We start from the raw sequence: 13,869 nt of genomic DNA, 5'->3' as shown, positions 1-13,869 counted from the left end.
TCACTTGTTGTAATCATTCTTATTCACTATCATCCTCTATCTCTCCCACCCCTTTCTGAGTTAAATCCCTTGAGAAAACTATCTCCACTAGATATCCCCATCTTCTCTTTTACTTGCTTCTAAACCACATCATTTAGTTGAAACTTCTCTTTCCAAAGTTACTATTGACCTTTTTACTGCAAAATTTAATGGATTTTTACCCCTCAGTCCCCATCTTTTTTGAACATTGTGAAAGCCTTTATCACCATTGCCATTATCACCCTATTATCCTGGATACTCTTTATTCTTTAGGTTTTTTGTGATGTTGTTCCCCCAATTCTCCTTCTACATGTCTGACCATTTCTCTATCTCCTTGGATGGATCTTTATCCAGATCATATCCACTAACTTTGGATATCACTCAAGGCTCTACCTTGATCCCTCTTTCTTATAATGTCAGTTTCTTACTCTGTCACTTGATCTCATCAGCTCTTATGAGTTCAGCTATCATCTCTATACAAATGATTCCCATTTCCTTTTCTGATCACCAGTCTTGAATCATGAGACAACTTTTGGACATCTAGAATTCAGTGTTCCATAGGTAACTTTAACTCAATATGTCTAAGATGGAATAACTATAAATATCTTTCCCCCTACATACTTCCCCCCCAGTCTCCTATCACCCAGGCTCAGAACCTCAGTTTCCTCCTTGATTCTTCAAGGCAGTCTTTGAAGAGGATTAAGAATAAGTTTCACTTACCATATATAGCCAATATGTTGCTCTTCTTGTTGCTACTTTTATATCACCTCTCATCTATGTCCCCTTTTTAAAATTCTCAGTTACCCCTCGGACATAGTAACATGTTAGCACACCTGATATTTGGACTACAACAATAGCCTTCTGATTAGTTTCTTTACTCAGACTCTTTGTATTCTAATCTATACTCTGATATTTTCCTAAAGTATCAGTATCATAATGTCACACACCCCCACCTCAAAACAAACACACACACATACACACACACACACACACACACACAGACACACACACACACACACACACACACACACACAGAACTCCAGCAGCACCTGGGTAAAATATAAAATGCTCTATTTGCCATTTAATGCCTTCCTCAGATGTTCTTTTTCTGTGTTTCCAGGGTTTTTACCTATATCCCTTTCCTTCATGTACTATAAAATCTAGCTATAAGGTGTATATATAAATAGTTACATTCATATTGTTTCTTGGAACATGAGCTCCTTGAAGTCAAGGACTCTGTTTTGACTTTTCTTTGTAGCTCTCATACTTAACTTAGTGCTTGGAATACAGCAAGAACTTTTATCAAATGTTTCTTGACTGGCTAAACAGATTGGATGGTATAGTTAAGTTAGTTTGGAATTCATTAGATGTCTTGACTCAAAAAATATTAATTAACAGATCAAGAACTATCTGGAAATCTATCTATAGAGAAAGTGTGGCAAAAATCTGTCTCTGGCCTTGTGTTGTTTAACATTTTATTATAAACTTTGTTGAAAAAACAGCCAGTATTCTCAGTCAATTTTCTGATAACAACAAACTAGGAGAAATAGCTACTATTCTAGATGGAATTGAGATTTTAAAATATTTTACAATGGATGCAAATATTTACAAAGCTAGTGTGAAGCTAATAAAATAAAGTTTATTAGAAAAACCATAAATTTCTGCACTTCAGTTTAAAAAAGAAATCAACCCTATATGTACAAGGACAAGGAAAATACAGTAAGAAGGGCCTTCATTTGAAAAATACCAAGGCATAGGATAAGTCAACAGTGTGAGGTAACCACGAGGAAATATCTTCAATATGAGAAACAGTGAAAGTGGGAGCCCAAAATAGAATACTACATTTTATTGAGCTTTCTTTTAAAGTCAGTAAGATTTGGGGACAAAACTGTAATTGATTTTTGATTTTGCCAGATGCCGAAAGTCTAGTGACTAAAAAAGAGTTGGGAAATTCTCATAAATGTGGGTGATCAATGTAGTTATCATTTTAGAAAGAGATCTTACTGATGTTGATTGATTTAACTGTTCCATTCAGGAAAAATGATTCTTTATCCTGTGATTAAATTCATATGAATGGATGGTCCATTGAACTGGTCTAAAAGACAAACAAGAAAGACATCCTTGGCTTCATGTTAGTTTTATTCAAACAATAAGAAAGTAGATATATCTCACCGTGGCCTCCCTTTCCTTGCTTCCTTTTTTAGGCAAACTGGTATATAGTGTGTTTTCAAAAGCAGAATAAAAATACTATTAAAATGCTAAGCCATTTTCCTAGAATAATATTTTACTTAAATTCATTAAGGGTAGGTTCCGGAATCAGGGAGGTTATGATCAGACCACAGTATGTGAGTATATGAGACAGTGTATATTATGTTATAATAACAATAATAATAGCTAACATTCATACAGGTTTTCCAAATGTTTCACATATATCTCATTTGATCTGATCCTCACAATAATCCACTATTATAGGTGCTATTACTATCCACATTTCACAGCTATCGAGACTGAAGCTATTAATTGATTTATCCTTGAATACACTGTTACTGACTGAGGCAGATATTGATCTCTACTTTCTTCCTCTAAGTCTGGTATTTTTCACTCTGCCTTCTAGACGTCTAGAGGTTTCTGTGTAATGAAGAAAACATTGGAATTTTTATTAGAGAATCTGGGTTTGAATACTGGATCTGCCACTTATGGTTTGACCTTGTGCTTAATCTTTCCAGGAATCAGCTTCCTCATGTATAAAATTATGGATTTGATACAAAGACCTCATGAGATTTTATGTAGCATTGATTTTTTTTTTTATCCTGTTGTGTCCAACTCTGGGTGACACATTTTGGAAAAGATAAAATGGAATGGGTTCAGAGGACAACACTCAGAATACTGAGAATTAAAACCAGATATACTGTACTAGGATTGATTAAAAGATCTACAGATATTTATCCTGGAGAAAAAAAGTCTTTGGGGATTGGGTGGTAAGGAGAGCATGAGAATTTGTTAATGACTATTAGATAAAAGAAATATTATACTTGTTATGCTAGGTTCAAAGGAAAGAATGAGCATTGAATAGAAATTATGGAAGGTAAGTTTGGGCTTACATAACAAAAAAAATTTTCATTATGATTAGAGTTTTCCAGAAATGGTTTGGGCTGCCTAAGGCAGTAATGAGCTTCTGGGCATAGAATTCTTTTATGTTCCTTCCATGCTTTTAGCTAATCTTTTATTGATAAAGTGGCAAAACAGATTCATGATTTGGGTATAGGTTGAAAAATAGGTCCATGCTAATTCTGCAATACTGTGATTTTTATAACCTTTGGTTTCTTATTTGGCAAGATTATTTTTTTGTCCTAAAATACTAAAATATTTCACTAAAACATGACAATCTTGAGTTGCACAAATAGAGCTTTAGGCAGATATGACAATTAAAGGATATATGTGAGAGGATATATGTGGGATCTACTACACAAATAATTTCATCAAAGCCTTTGTTTGAAAACCTTTGTTTTTGAAATACAGTCAGATGTTTTCTACACAAATATCTCCCTAATGTCTGTTAGTGATTCATTCTTGGTCAGTCTCCCTTTCTCCCTTTAATTCCATAGAGATAAACAACAATGACATAAAAGGCAGGGAAACAAAACTTTTTTGGATAATAGTGCCATTAGGAACATACTTAAAGACTAAAAATATCCAAAGTTGTCTCACAAGAGTAGGAATAAAGAGCACAATCTATTTGCTCATTAATAACCATTTATAATGCAAGTACTATGTACAAAGTCATATACTAAATTTTAAGTTTTCCCAAGGCTCCTAAAACCTTTGTGTTTTATGAACCATATTTAAAATTTCTTCTAGTATAAGGTCATTTTTCCTGGTTACAGTGACAGTTATTTTAGGGTACATTTATCCTTATTTTCCTGTATTTCAACATATCTTTAGTTTTTCTTTTTTCTCAATGCACCATTCATATAGTACTTCCATGGATCCATGATCCCAAGGATTAGATAATCCCTTCTGTGATCTAGAGTCAAATATATCCATTCCTGCCCAATCTGTGACACTTATCCACATCTTCTCTTAAATCTGCCATGGATGGGGTGGGGATGAGAATGTTAAAGCTGGGGAATGGGTAGAGAAAAGGAGGGTTCCACTCAACCTGGGAAAAAAATTCTCTTGAAACTATGAGTATACAAATGGTGCATAGAACCTCTTGATTCTGGCCCAATTTTTTTTCCTGGTTATCAAACAGTACTCTGATGACATGTTTTCCACTGTCGTCTCATTTATCATTTGTTACAGCCCACCATCCATCTCTACATTTGCATTTTAGTAATCTGGAAATTTAATGTACTGAAAGTATATTGACAAGTTAAAAAATGGCCCTTTGCTTATTAGGGTCACACAAAACAATAACCACAACAAAAAAACTACACAGTTTCCTAAAGGCAAAGAAGCCCATTGTCTTCTTGTAAAATTCTGGCACTAGCTCATTGTTCATTTTCAGCATCTATCCAAGATTTACTTCCACCGAGATCGGTACCTAAACTGTTCATCCAACTGCATATCATAGCCTGAGGTATGCTTCAGACCTTTGTTTTGTTTTTTTTCCATGTGGACAGTTGTTCAACTCTTTTGAATGATTATGGACTGATTTTGTCCTGGAACATAATGCAGTCAGTTCAATATCAGCTAACAATAAGTTCAGGCTTTCACATTCATACAAAAAGAAGTGTGAAGAGTGTGTAACCTGGACACACTGTGTGATGGTGAGGACCAAAGGTGTACCTGGAAGGCATATATTCTCAGAGCTCGTTTTGTGTCACTTCTACATCCCCAGAAATATATTTTGCCTCTTTTCTTTGGGAACATTTCAGTTACAAGAAATGAGAATAAAATGTGACTTGGGTCTCTTGGTATAAAAGTTCCTTTTCTATGGGAAGGATTAATGATAAATGATAAATACAGTCACATTTTCCAGAAGTTACTGAATTACCAATTCCTGGTAACTATGTATGACTATGATCTGAAAGGTAACCTAATTCATTTCAAGCATCTATCCATTGCATTTTCTTTAAGTTTTGCATTACCTATTCCAGCTAAAACTCAAGTAATGGGAGAAATCAAGATTGCCCTGAAAAAGGAAATGAAAACAGATGGAGAACAGCTAATCGTTGAGATCCTTCAGTGCAGAAACATCACCTACAAATTTAAATCTCCTGATCATTTACCAGGTATCCATTTTTATAAGAATTAAACAGGTCAATATATCAAAAAAGGAATCTTGAGGATGTTGGATATGACACTAATCATCTCAATGAAAACTAAAATTAGCTAAAACTTGAATGGTTAGTTGAATTTAAACCAAATATATTGCTATTGCTTACTTTATTGATATTTTAAAGCAAATTTTCTGATACATAAAAATAAAAATCTATTTTCTGCAAAAATTGGAATAACTTGCTCTAATACCTAAGTTGTTTAATGCAAATTGCAAGGTGATTATAAATGTCATGCAGAATTCACCCAAGATGCAGTATAAAATTTTGATTCCTCAATTAGATAGCAGAAAGTTTGTAGCAGAAAGCAATCTGGACAGGGAGTCAGGAGAAATTGGAGTTCAAAGACTGCCTCTGGTATTTACCAATTGTGTGACCGTGAATAAGTCACTTAAACTCTCAAAACTTCAGTTTTCTTATCAGTGAAATGGGATAGTGATAGTATTATTTATCTCTTAGGGTCACTGTCAAGATGAAATAAGAAAAAATGTATGTAAATCACTTTTGCACAGATTATTGGTCAAACATGATGGCAAGAGACATGTAACAAATTGAATTCTTATTGGCAGATTTGTATGTGAAACTATATGTGGTCAACATTTCTACCCAAAAAAGAGTGATCAAGAAAAAGACGAGAGTGTGTAGGCATGATCGGGAACCTTCATTCAATGAAACATTTAGGTTTAGTCTGAGTCCTGCTGGGCATTCTCTTCAGGTAATTCTCTACAAATTCTTTAGTTCATGTGACTGGTTTGATTTTTTTTAATGTGTCTTTTTAATATTAAAAATAGTTTTATTATATTTTTATGTTCATTAAGTTCTGACTTAGCCATATTTAAATAAAGCTCCTTTTAAAAGATAAAACAGCCAACCTGATCAGTGATGTGCTGGTAAATATTTCATGACTGGCTCTCTGAAAAAAAATATGTCCAGGAAATGTTTTTAAGTTTAATGTACATTAAAATTTTCTTCATCATTTTCTTAAGTCTGACAATCAGCAAAACAATAGCTCAAACTCTTGCTGACTTCCAATAGGTAATGCTCACACTGAAAATTTAACAATCTCTTCTCAAGAGCCAATGCAAGTGCCAGCACACACTGGCCTAGTCGTTGTGCAAATGAGACAATTTCAGAAACACAAGGTGTAAATTAGAGAGTGTGATGGTTTTAGAGTCAGAGAACCTGGGTTTGAATCCTGGTTTTGCCATGTATTACCTTAGGAAACCTTAGGCAAGTTATTTATCCTTTCACTGGAACTTTATTTCTTCATCTCTATATAACTTGGCATATGAGCATATCTAGGTTGCTTAACATGGAGCCCCCACCATATGGATGATGTAGCCAGTGGAAGGAAATTACACCACTCAAATAGCTGGGAATGTAGAGGGCTCCATGTCAGGGAAACTAGGCATGCTCAAAGGCTGAGTTTTGCACTAGATTTGAACTTGGTTGTCTTAAAAAATGTACAACAAAAGATCCTACTTTTCATTCAAAGGAAAGATTCAATCAGAGGCGCTTGATTGTCTAAAGCAAAAACAACAAAAGATTGTACTTTGCTTCCCATTACACCACCCCAACTTAACCCCAGTCTCAAGAAGTCTACAATGCAACTGTTACACAGAAATAATTTGTACTTAATAAACTTTTTGACTGAACTAATTTAAATCTCAAGAGTGAATGACTTAGCCTACCTTATTGATCCTACCAGGGTACCAATTTCACCTAAATTTGTGGGATTCTAACTGTATAATAAAGAAATTTTTTCCTAAATAGTAGGTTTTTTCTAGTACTTTAACTCAAACTACAATTACAGTCCACTTATATTTAAAAATAGTCTTGAAAGGTAAGAAGGAAAAGATATGTTTGTCACCCCTTAATGGTCTTTCTCTAACACAGAGAAACTGAGACTATGCTTCCTTCCCTCCCTCCTCAGCTTTTTGTATAAAACATAAAACTGATCTCTCTGGTCTAATCTTTTAAATGTCAATAAGGGAGATGACTCCTATTGCGGAGAGAACGAGATAACTTCTTTAATCGAAGCATGATGGCAAGACACCATATCTACATTTTCTTGACTCTCAGAAACCAGGGAATGCAAATCATTCAGCTAGTACAGCTAATAATTTAATAGCTAGTGTCTTAACAAGGACACCCCTCACTAAAGAAGTCATGAGGTCAAGTTAACTCAGTCTTCCCTGAGATGCAAATCTGGAGGTAATTCAGGGTAGGTCTCTTCCATCTCCTCCAACTGATCCCAGATATGCTCCCCTTTCCCCTTGCAACTCTAACCAATATCAATATTTTCTTTGTTCTCTGGAAGGGTGAAATATCACTCATTAGGTGATGTTGCCCTCAATCTTTTCTTCTAAGGATTATGCTGAAGATGAGACCTATACCATGACCAAACTGAAAAATAAAATAACCCATCCCTAGCCTTACTATACTCTCATGATACCTAGTACAGCATCTTATATTAGGAAATTAACAAGTATTCAATGAATCTTTAAGGATTAGTAGGTTTTTGATAGGTAAAGAAGGCAACTAGGTGGCACATCAGATAGAACACCAGTCCTGGAGTTAATAAGACTCATCTTTCTAAATTCAAATCTGGTCTCAGGCACTTACTCACTGTGGGACTCTGGGCAATTCACTTAAACCTGTTTGCCTCAGTTCCCTCATCTGGAAAATGAACTGGAGAAGGAAATGGCAAATCACTCCAGCATCATTGTCAAGAAAACTCCAAGTGGGGTCATGAAGAGTCAGACATGACAGAAAATGACTGAAACACAAAAATAATGATAGTTAAAGGGGATGTAGCAGGACATGGCAAGACAATACTAAAGATTCAGCTGAGGGATAGTGGTACCAATAAGCCAGAAATGTTCACAATATAGTTTAACTGGAGTGTAGGATTTATGTTGGGGGAGTGATTACCAAGGAAACATTTGCAAAGAGCTTGAATTAGTGTGTGTGAAATCCCAGAAGATTAAAGTGCCGAACAATATTATCTAGTTTTGCAAAATTGATTCCACCGCATTCTTTTGGCATTAAAATAATATTTTAGTTGATTTCAGATTGCATGATCTGGGACCAAGATGTTTGGCAAAGTGACTTGAACATTGTTTTTAGTACACCAGTTTTAATCCAAGCATGCAGATTTCATATTTGGAATGGTAAGAACCTCAAAGATGTACAGTTTGGTTGAAGGAATATTAAGAAATATTAAAGTCCATTTATGGCATGAAAGTATTCTGAGGATTATTTAATCACTGTTTTTCTTTCCTGCCCCCCTTTTTCATATTTCTTCCACAGTGAGGAAAATATCTTTAAAATGACTTGCTTTTTAGTAAGTGCTTAATAATTTTTTGTTGAATTGCCATGAATGCTAGAGAATGAGATAAAGTACATTTTTTATTGTTTTTGTCTTCTAGATTTTGCTTGTCTCCAATGGAGGGAAGTTTATGAAAAAGACACTGATTGGTGAAGCTTATATCTGGCTTGACAAAGTGGATTTAAGGAAAAGAATAGTAAACTGGCACAAACTCTTGGTCAGTCCTACTCAAACACATTGAAGAGAATCTGTTTAGGCTTCAGAACCTTACAGGTCATTATATTCTATAAAGAGCATCAAATCAATTCCATAGATTGATAATATTGTGTTTAGCTAGGCTTTCAGAAGAAAAAAAAAGAGACAAGTGGGAAGATTGGATGATGGATCTACAACCTTGTAAACTTGCTGTTGACAAAGTCAACAACAAGCTTTGTGATCCTAAATAAAAGGATGTGTGATTTAAAGAAAAGAGGACTTGTTGATATTGGACATGTCACCAAGGGGAACTGTGAAAGAAGTTGAATGTGATTACATGGAGCTCTGTTGAAGCTAGAAGTGGTGGTTCAAAGATCAATATGGTTTGCGATGTAACACAATGATGTTTTTTTATGCAAAAGCATCTAAGGTGAAAGCAAAGGACTGACTTTGTAAATCTCACTTTTTAAAGTGTAAAACTAGTTCCTCTGCACCTTAGGCTCTCTGATTATTTACTTTGGTAATCTACTGCAGGATCGATTTATCCTGTTTTGCTCGCCGTTATGGCAGAGGTGTGGATTTTATTTTTCTGAATTAAAAAAAAAACAACAACTATGCCTTGAAGCATGAGCTCAAGGGGTATTTCATGGTGTAAAGCACCATTCTTGAAACCCATATGATGAAAGCACATTTTTGGTACAGGTTGACATGATTTAGATTTAAGATAACCCAGGGTAGAACTTAAGTGGAATACAGAAAAGGGCAATACCATTTATTGTACAAATGAAGCAACTATCCTGGAAGACCAGCATGACTTGGCAGGGAAGAATTTTGCCTCCAAAACAAAATAGTCCCAGGGACCTATCATAAAAATATAAAAGATTCTTTATTTTCCCATAATTTAGCCTTTGGAAAAGACTATCTGAATGATATAGGCTATATGTACCAAAGGACTTAGATTTCACTTGTCTTGTATGAGCTAGGAAGCATGAAAGTCTATTCTTTGTGGAACTGCAAATAAATTCATTATCCTATAGATTTAATTTCTATTGAGTGACATATTAGGAGACAAAAATATTTTCCTTCAAATAAATGTCATATTAGTCTCTTTGTAGCAGTGAATTAAATTGGGATGAACTCTTACTCTTATGTAATTTAATCTTTTTTTTAATTATATATATATATAGCATGAAAATCCTTACACCTTACACCTTTCTATTGTGCTTCTGATCCCCCAATACCACCCCCCACACACACACACACACACACTTCATCTTGGTCAAATTCATAACTGGGGAACTTGGGAAACTGTATAGTGTGACTATTCAAAACACCAAGTTTAAAAATTTTATTCTATTTGAGTGAGGATTTTGACACCAGAATATGATAATTCATTTCATTAAATGTTGAACAAAGTATCCAAGATATTGAAATGGGGATGTCATCATCATGTACTAAAAAATATTGATGAGAAACTCACAAGATTGGCGGTACACCCTAGTGGAAAATAGGCTAGTATTAGAATTTAGGAAACCTGGGTTTTAGTGTGACCTCTGACAATGACTCCCTGTCTAATCTTCAGCAAGTCACTAAACTTCTTTGTGTGCCCATTTCATATGTACAATGGGGATCTTAATACCTTCTCTTCCTACCTCACAGGGTTGTTGTGAGGATAAAAGTAGGTCATAAATTTGAAAGCACTTTGCACAATACAAAGCACTATACAAAAATAAGGAATGAGGGTGATCAAACATGTTGAATCTTTCAATACAAGAAGGGATAAAAGCCTTCCCCCAGATAATCACCGTAACATTGGCTAAAAGGAACATATTTCCAAATCCAAAAGTATTAGTTTTCATTTACTATTTGGAAAAAAAAGATGAGGGAGTGAAGTGAAAATATGTATAAATAGGATATGCATAGTTGAAGCCAAATGAACCTCTCCATTCTTAAATGTGTTATTTCACTCTCACTTTGTCCCTAAAACAAAATTTAAGGGGTAAGCAACTCAGTCTTAATTTGTTGCTTTAAAATTGCTGCTGTAATCTAGACTAAATATTCCTCTGCAGAGGAATACATATGAATATATATTTCAAATGTAGTTTTCTCTGTACTTAGAGGTCTTGATCCTGCATGGACCATCAAAATAACTAGAAATCATTCATTGCAACAGACCTTATTTGCATTGATAGAATAAGGATTTTATCTCCAATTGTCCTCCAGCTCTATGGTAGGTTGTCATATCTTCTTCACCCAATAATATCCCCTCTACCTTCTTGCCCTTGACAAAAAAAGAAAAAAAAAACCATCTACTTTTAGTTACCATTGAAATAGGGATAAGATGAGGGTATTTGGAAGATCAAACCACTGACAATTTTGATCTTGCAAAAATTTTATTTTTTTGGTGACAGCAAGTCCTGCTGATGGTTGCTATGGAAATTTCCAGCAGGAGTTTCTGTGATATGGGAGACTATAATCAGCATTCTTTATTTGGGGAAAGTAGCCCAATAAGCTTTTCATCTGACATAGAATGTCACTGCTAGTTGCCCTTAAAGCTAAACTATCTAACAGAATCTTTATTAACTTTGGCACTCTCTTTTAGTCACTGGCATAATCCAATAATCTTTAATACTTGGTTCTCATGAATACAAGATGACCAGTCATTTGGCTTCAAAATGCAATCTCCCTTAGACCAATAAAATAATAGAGATCATCAAGCAAAAGGATGTCCATTCATCCTACCCTGATCAAATGTATTCAAATTATTTTCATTCTCGTTGGCCTATCAGTTCCTGGAGACTAGCTGCCATCAAATCATTAAGTACATTCAATGACAGGGCTCATCTTGTATGGGTGTGTGCCGGCATCCATTCAGAGTATGTAAGATGCTTCCAAAGAGTGCCAAAGTTGCAGTTGACCCAAATCTTTAGGTTGTTCTGGAATTATTCTATGCAACACTGATTCATACGTGAATGCATTTCCTCTGAATGATGTTAACAACCCTTCATTAAAACAGAACAATTTCCTTTTAAAATTTAAAATAAAGCTCTTGGTATTTTTACTTTTTTGTATATATATCACAGTATGGTTTTCCAATTCTACTTATTTATTCCTCCACTGCCTTCTTAGTGGCTACAGAGCTTATGCTCTCTGATTAACTGATTTTTCATTAATCTAATTAATATACTTCTACAACATTTGCCTGAATAAGTACATCATTCAAGTTCTTCAAAGGAATTTAGATTTATCCCATAAATCCACTGAATCATCAAATATTGAGATAGTTCCTTGGTTTAAGATCTGGTGCAATGAAAAACATGTTGAAATCTGAGCAAAAGCACAGTGTAAGTGTTTACAAAAGACAAGACTTCATAATGTAGTCTTTACAAATATGGATGGGGATAGAAGCAGGATATTACTATGAATATCTACTTATTTACCATTTCACAGTTTAAAGAGACAGAATCCAAGAGCAGAATGAAGGGATATAGGGTCTGCTTCTTAATATTACCCATATTTTTACATCAAAGTAACATTAATCAAATCCATATTTCAAGACATAAGTGAAGTAAGTTTTGTAGATTACACATACACATCTTGAAATGGTCATTTTGTGGGAGTAATGTAGCTGGTAACCAGCTGATATGGATTCTTACTATAGGAGTGATGGTGGGAGTGGGCATGGTGAGAGTAATGTGGAGATATACGTAAGCATCTATACTATAAAAAAGCTATTGTGCCCAATTTAATAGAAATTATTTGATCAATGTTTAGTTTCATGAAGATATCATAAAGATGTTTATAGTATTTTTTTATTATTTAAATCATACTTAATATTTTAAAGGACTTATTTTCATTGCTACAGTGTCTATTATCCCAAATTCTGCCAACTATATCTATACATGTATATATACCTATGTCTAATAGAAGTGAATTGAAATTATGTGACTGAACTTGGAACTGAAATGAAAAGGAGAGAATGTTCAATGAATACAAATCAGATGATCCAGTTGTTTCTTTCAAATGATTAACTGCCGTTGCTAAAAGACTAGAGTGAATGAGTAAAATGGATTATCTCTCTAAGTTAGAGTATATGTTTTAATGTTTTCTGTATGTTCCATTTTATTCATTTAAAAAAAAGTTACCTGGGGAACTCAAAATCATTGAAAAATACTTAAATAATATTAGATCATTTGAGAGAGCAGTTTCTTAATTTGTTACACTGTATATAACTATACATTTTGTAAAACAGACGAGTTTGGACTATTAATTTCATCCAGCATTCAGCATGTGAATGTGAATATTATTTGACTGTGTCTGTATATTTGTTCAGTGATGTGCTCAGGTGCTACCATGATGACTAGCGTGTGTGCTAATATCTTATCGTAAAAAGCATACAGCATTCCAGCTGTCCAAAAAAATTTTTAAAAATTAAAAAAATTTATCCTTGAAAAAATGTCATGTTTCTAAATTGAATGTTGCATGCAGTGGTGGTGATTTGATAACTTCTTTTCCTTTTATAAATTTTACTTCTGAGATCTCTCTGGAAAAACAGAAACATCAAAAAGCCTTGTTCTACAAGTTGTATAAATTGAAATAAAAATGTATGAGAATTGTACAGAGACAATGCTTGTAAATCTGTCTCAGTTTACATTCTATGTAAAAAATCCACGTCATGGTTTTGTGGTTGTATACAGGATGTATCTCGAGAATTTATGCAAGTTGTGTTGTATAAAGGCTGCTCCCCCAGTCTAACCAATAAATACTGAGAACATCAACTGTGTTGTTACTCATCATTGATACACTACATGAAAACCTACTGGTACAATGGAGCATGGGTGACTCTGAGCCTGTAGTTCTGTTTAGTTACCTTGAATTCAAAATCATGCTTTTAACCTACTAACCTAGGTGGTCTTGCAGTCTTATTCTTTCACCTATTAATTTACTGAACTCATTCCCAGAGTTCCCAGAACCCTAGGTCAGGGTTGGGGAAATGTGTGGCTTTGAGGCCAGGGCCACACTTGAGGACCTACAGGGCCGGGTGTG

At 34.4% G+C, this 13,869-nt stretch overlaps 1 protein-coding gene across 1 annotated transcript in view; it reads left to right on the top strand.

Annotated features, from left to right (window-relative positions):
- PCLO (piccolo presynaptic cytomatrix protein) overlaps nucleotides 1-13,587 on the top strand; it is a 558,031-nt gene extending 544,444 nt beyond the window's left edge. Inside the window, 3 exon segments of the mRNA XM_072653223.1 lie at nucleotides 5,118-5,252; nucleotides 5,867-6,012; nucleotides 8,729-13,587. Coding sequence (XP_072509324.1) covers nucleotides 5,118-5,252; nucleotides 5,867-6,012; nucleotides 8,729-8,869 — 422 coding nt within the window. The 3' untranslated portion in view covers nucleotides 8,870-13,587.
- The last annotated feature ends 282 nt before the right edge of the window (nucleotides 13,588-13,869 follow it).

Source organism: Notamacropus eugenii, chromosome 3, assembly GCF_028372415.1.
Source record: "Notamacropus eugenii isolate mMacEug1 chromosome 3, mMacEug1.pri_v2, whole genome shotgun sequence".
Classification (NCBI taxonomy): Eukaryota; Metazoa; Chordata; class Mammalia; order Diprotodontia; family Macropodidae; genus Notamacropus; species Notamacropus eugenii.
The sequence above is the reverse complement of the archived record's forward strand: the minus strand, read 5'-3'. Positions and strand labels throughout refer to the sequence as shown.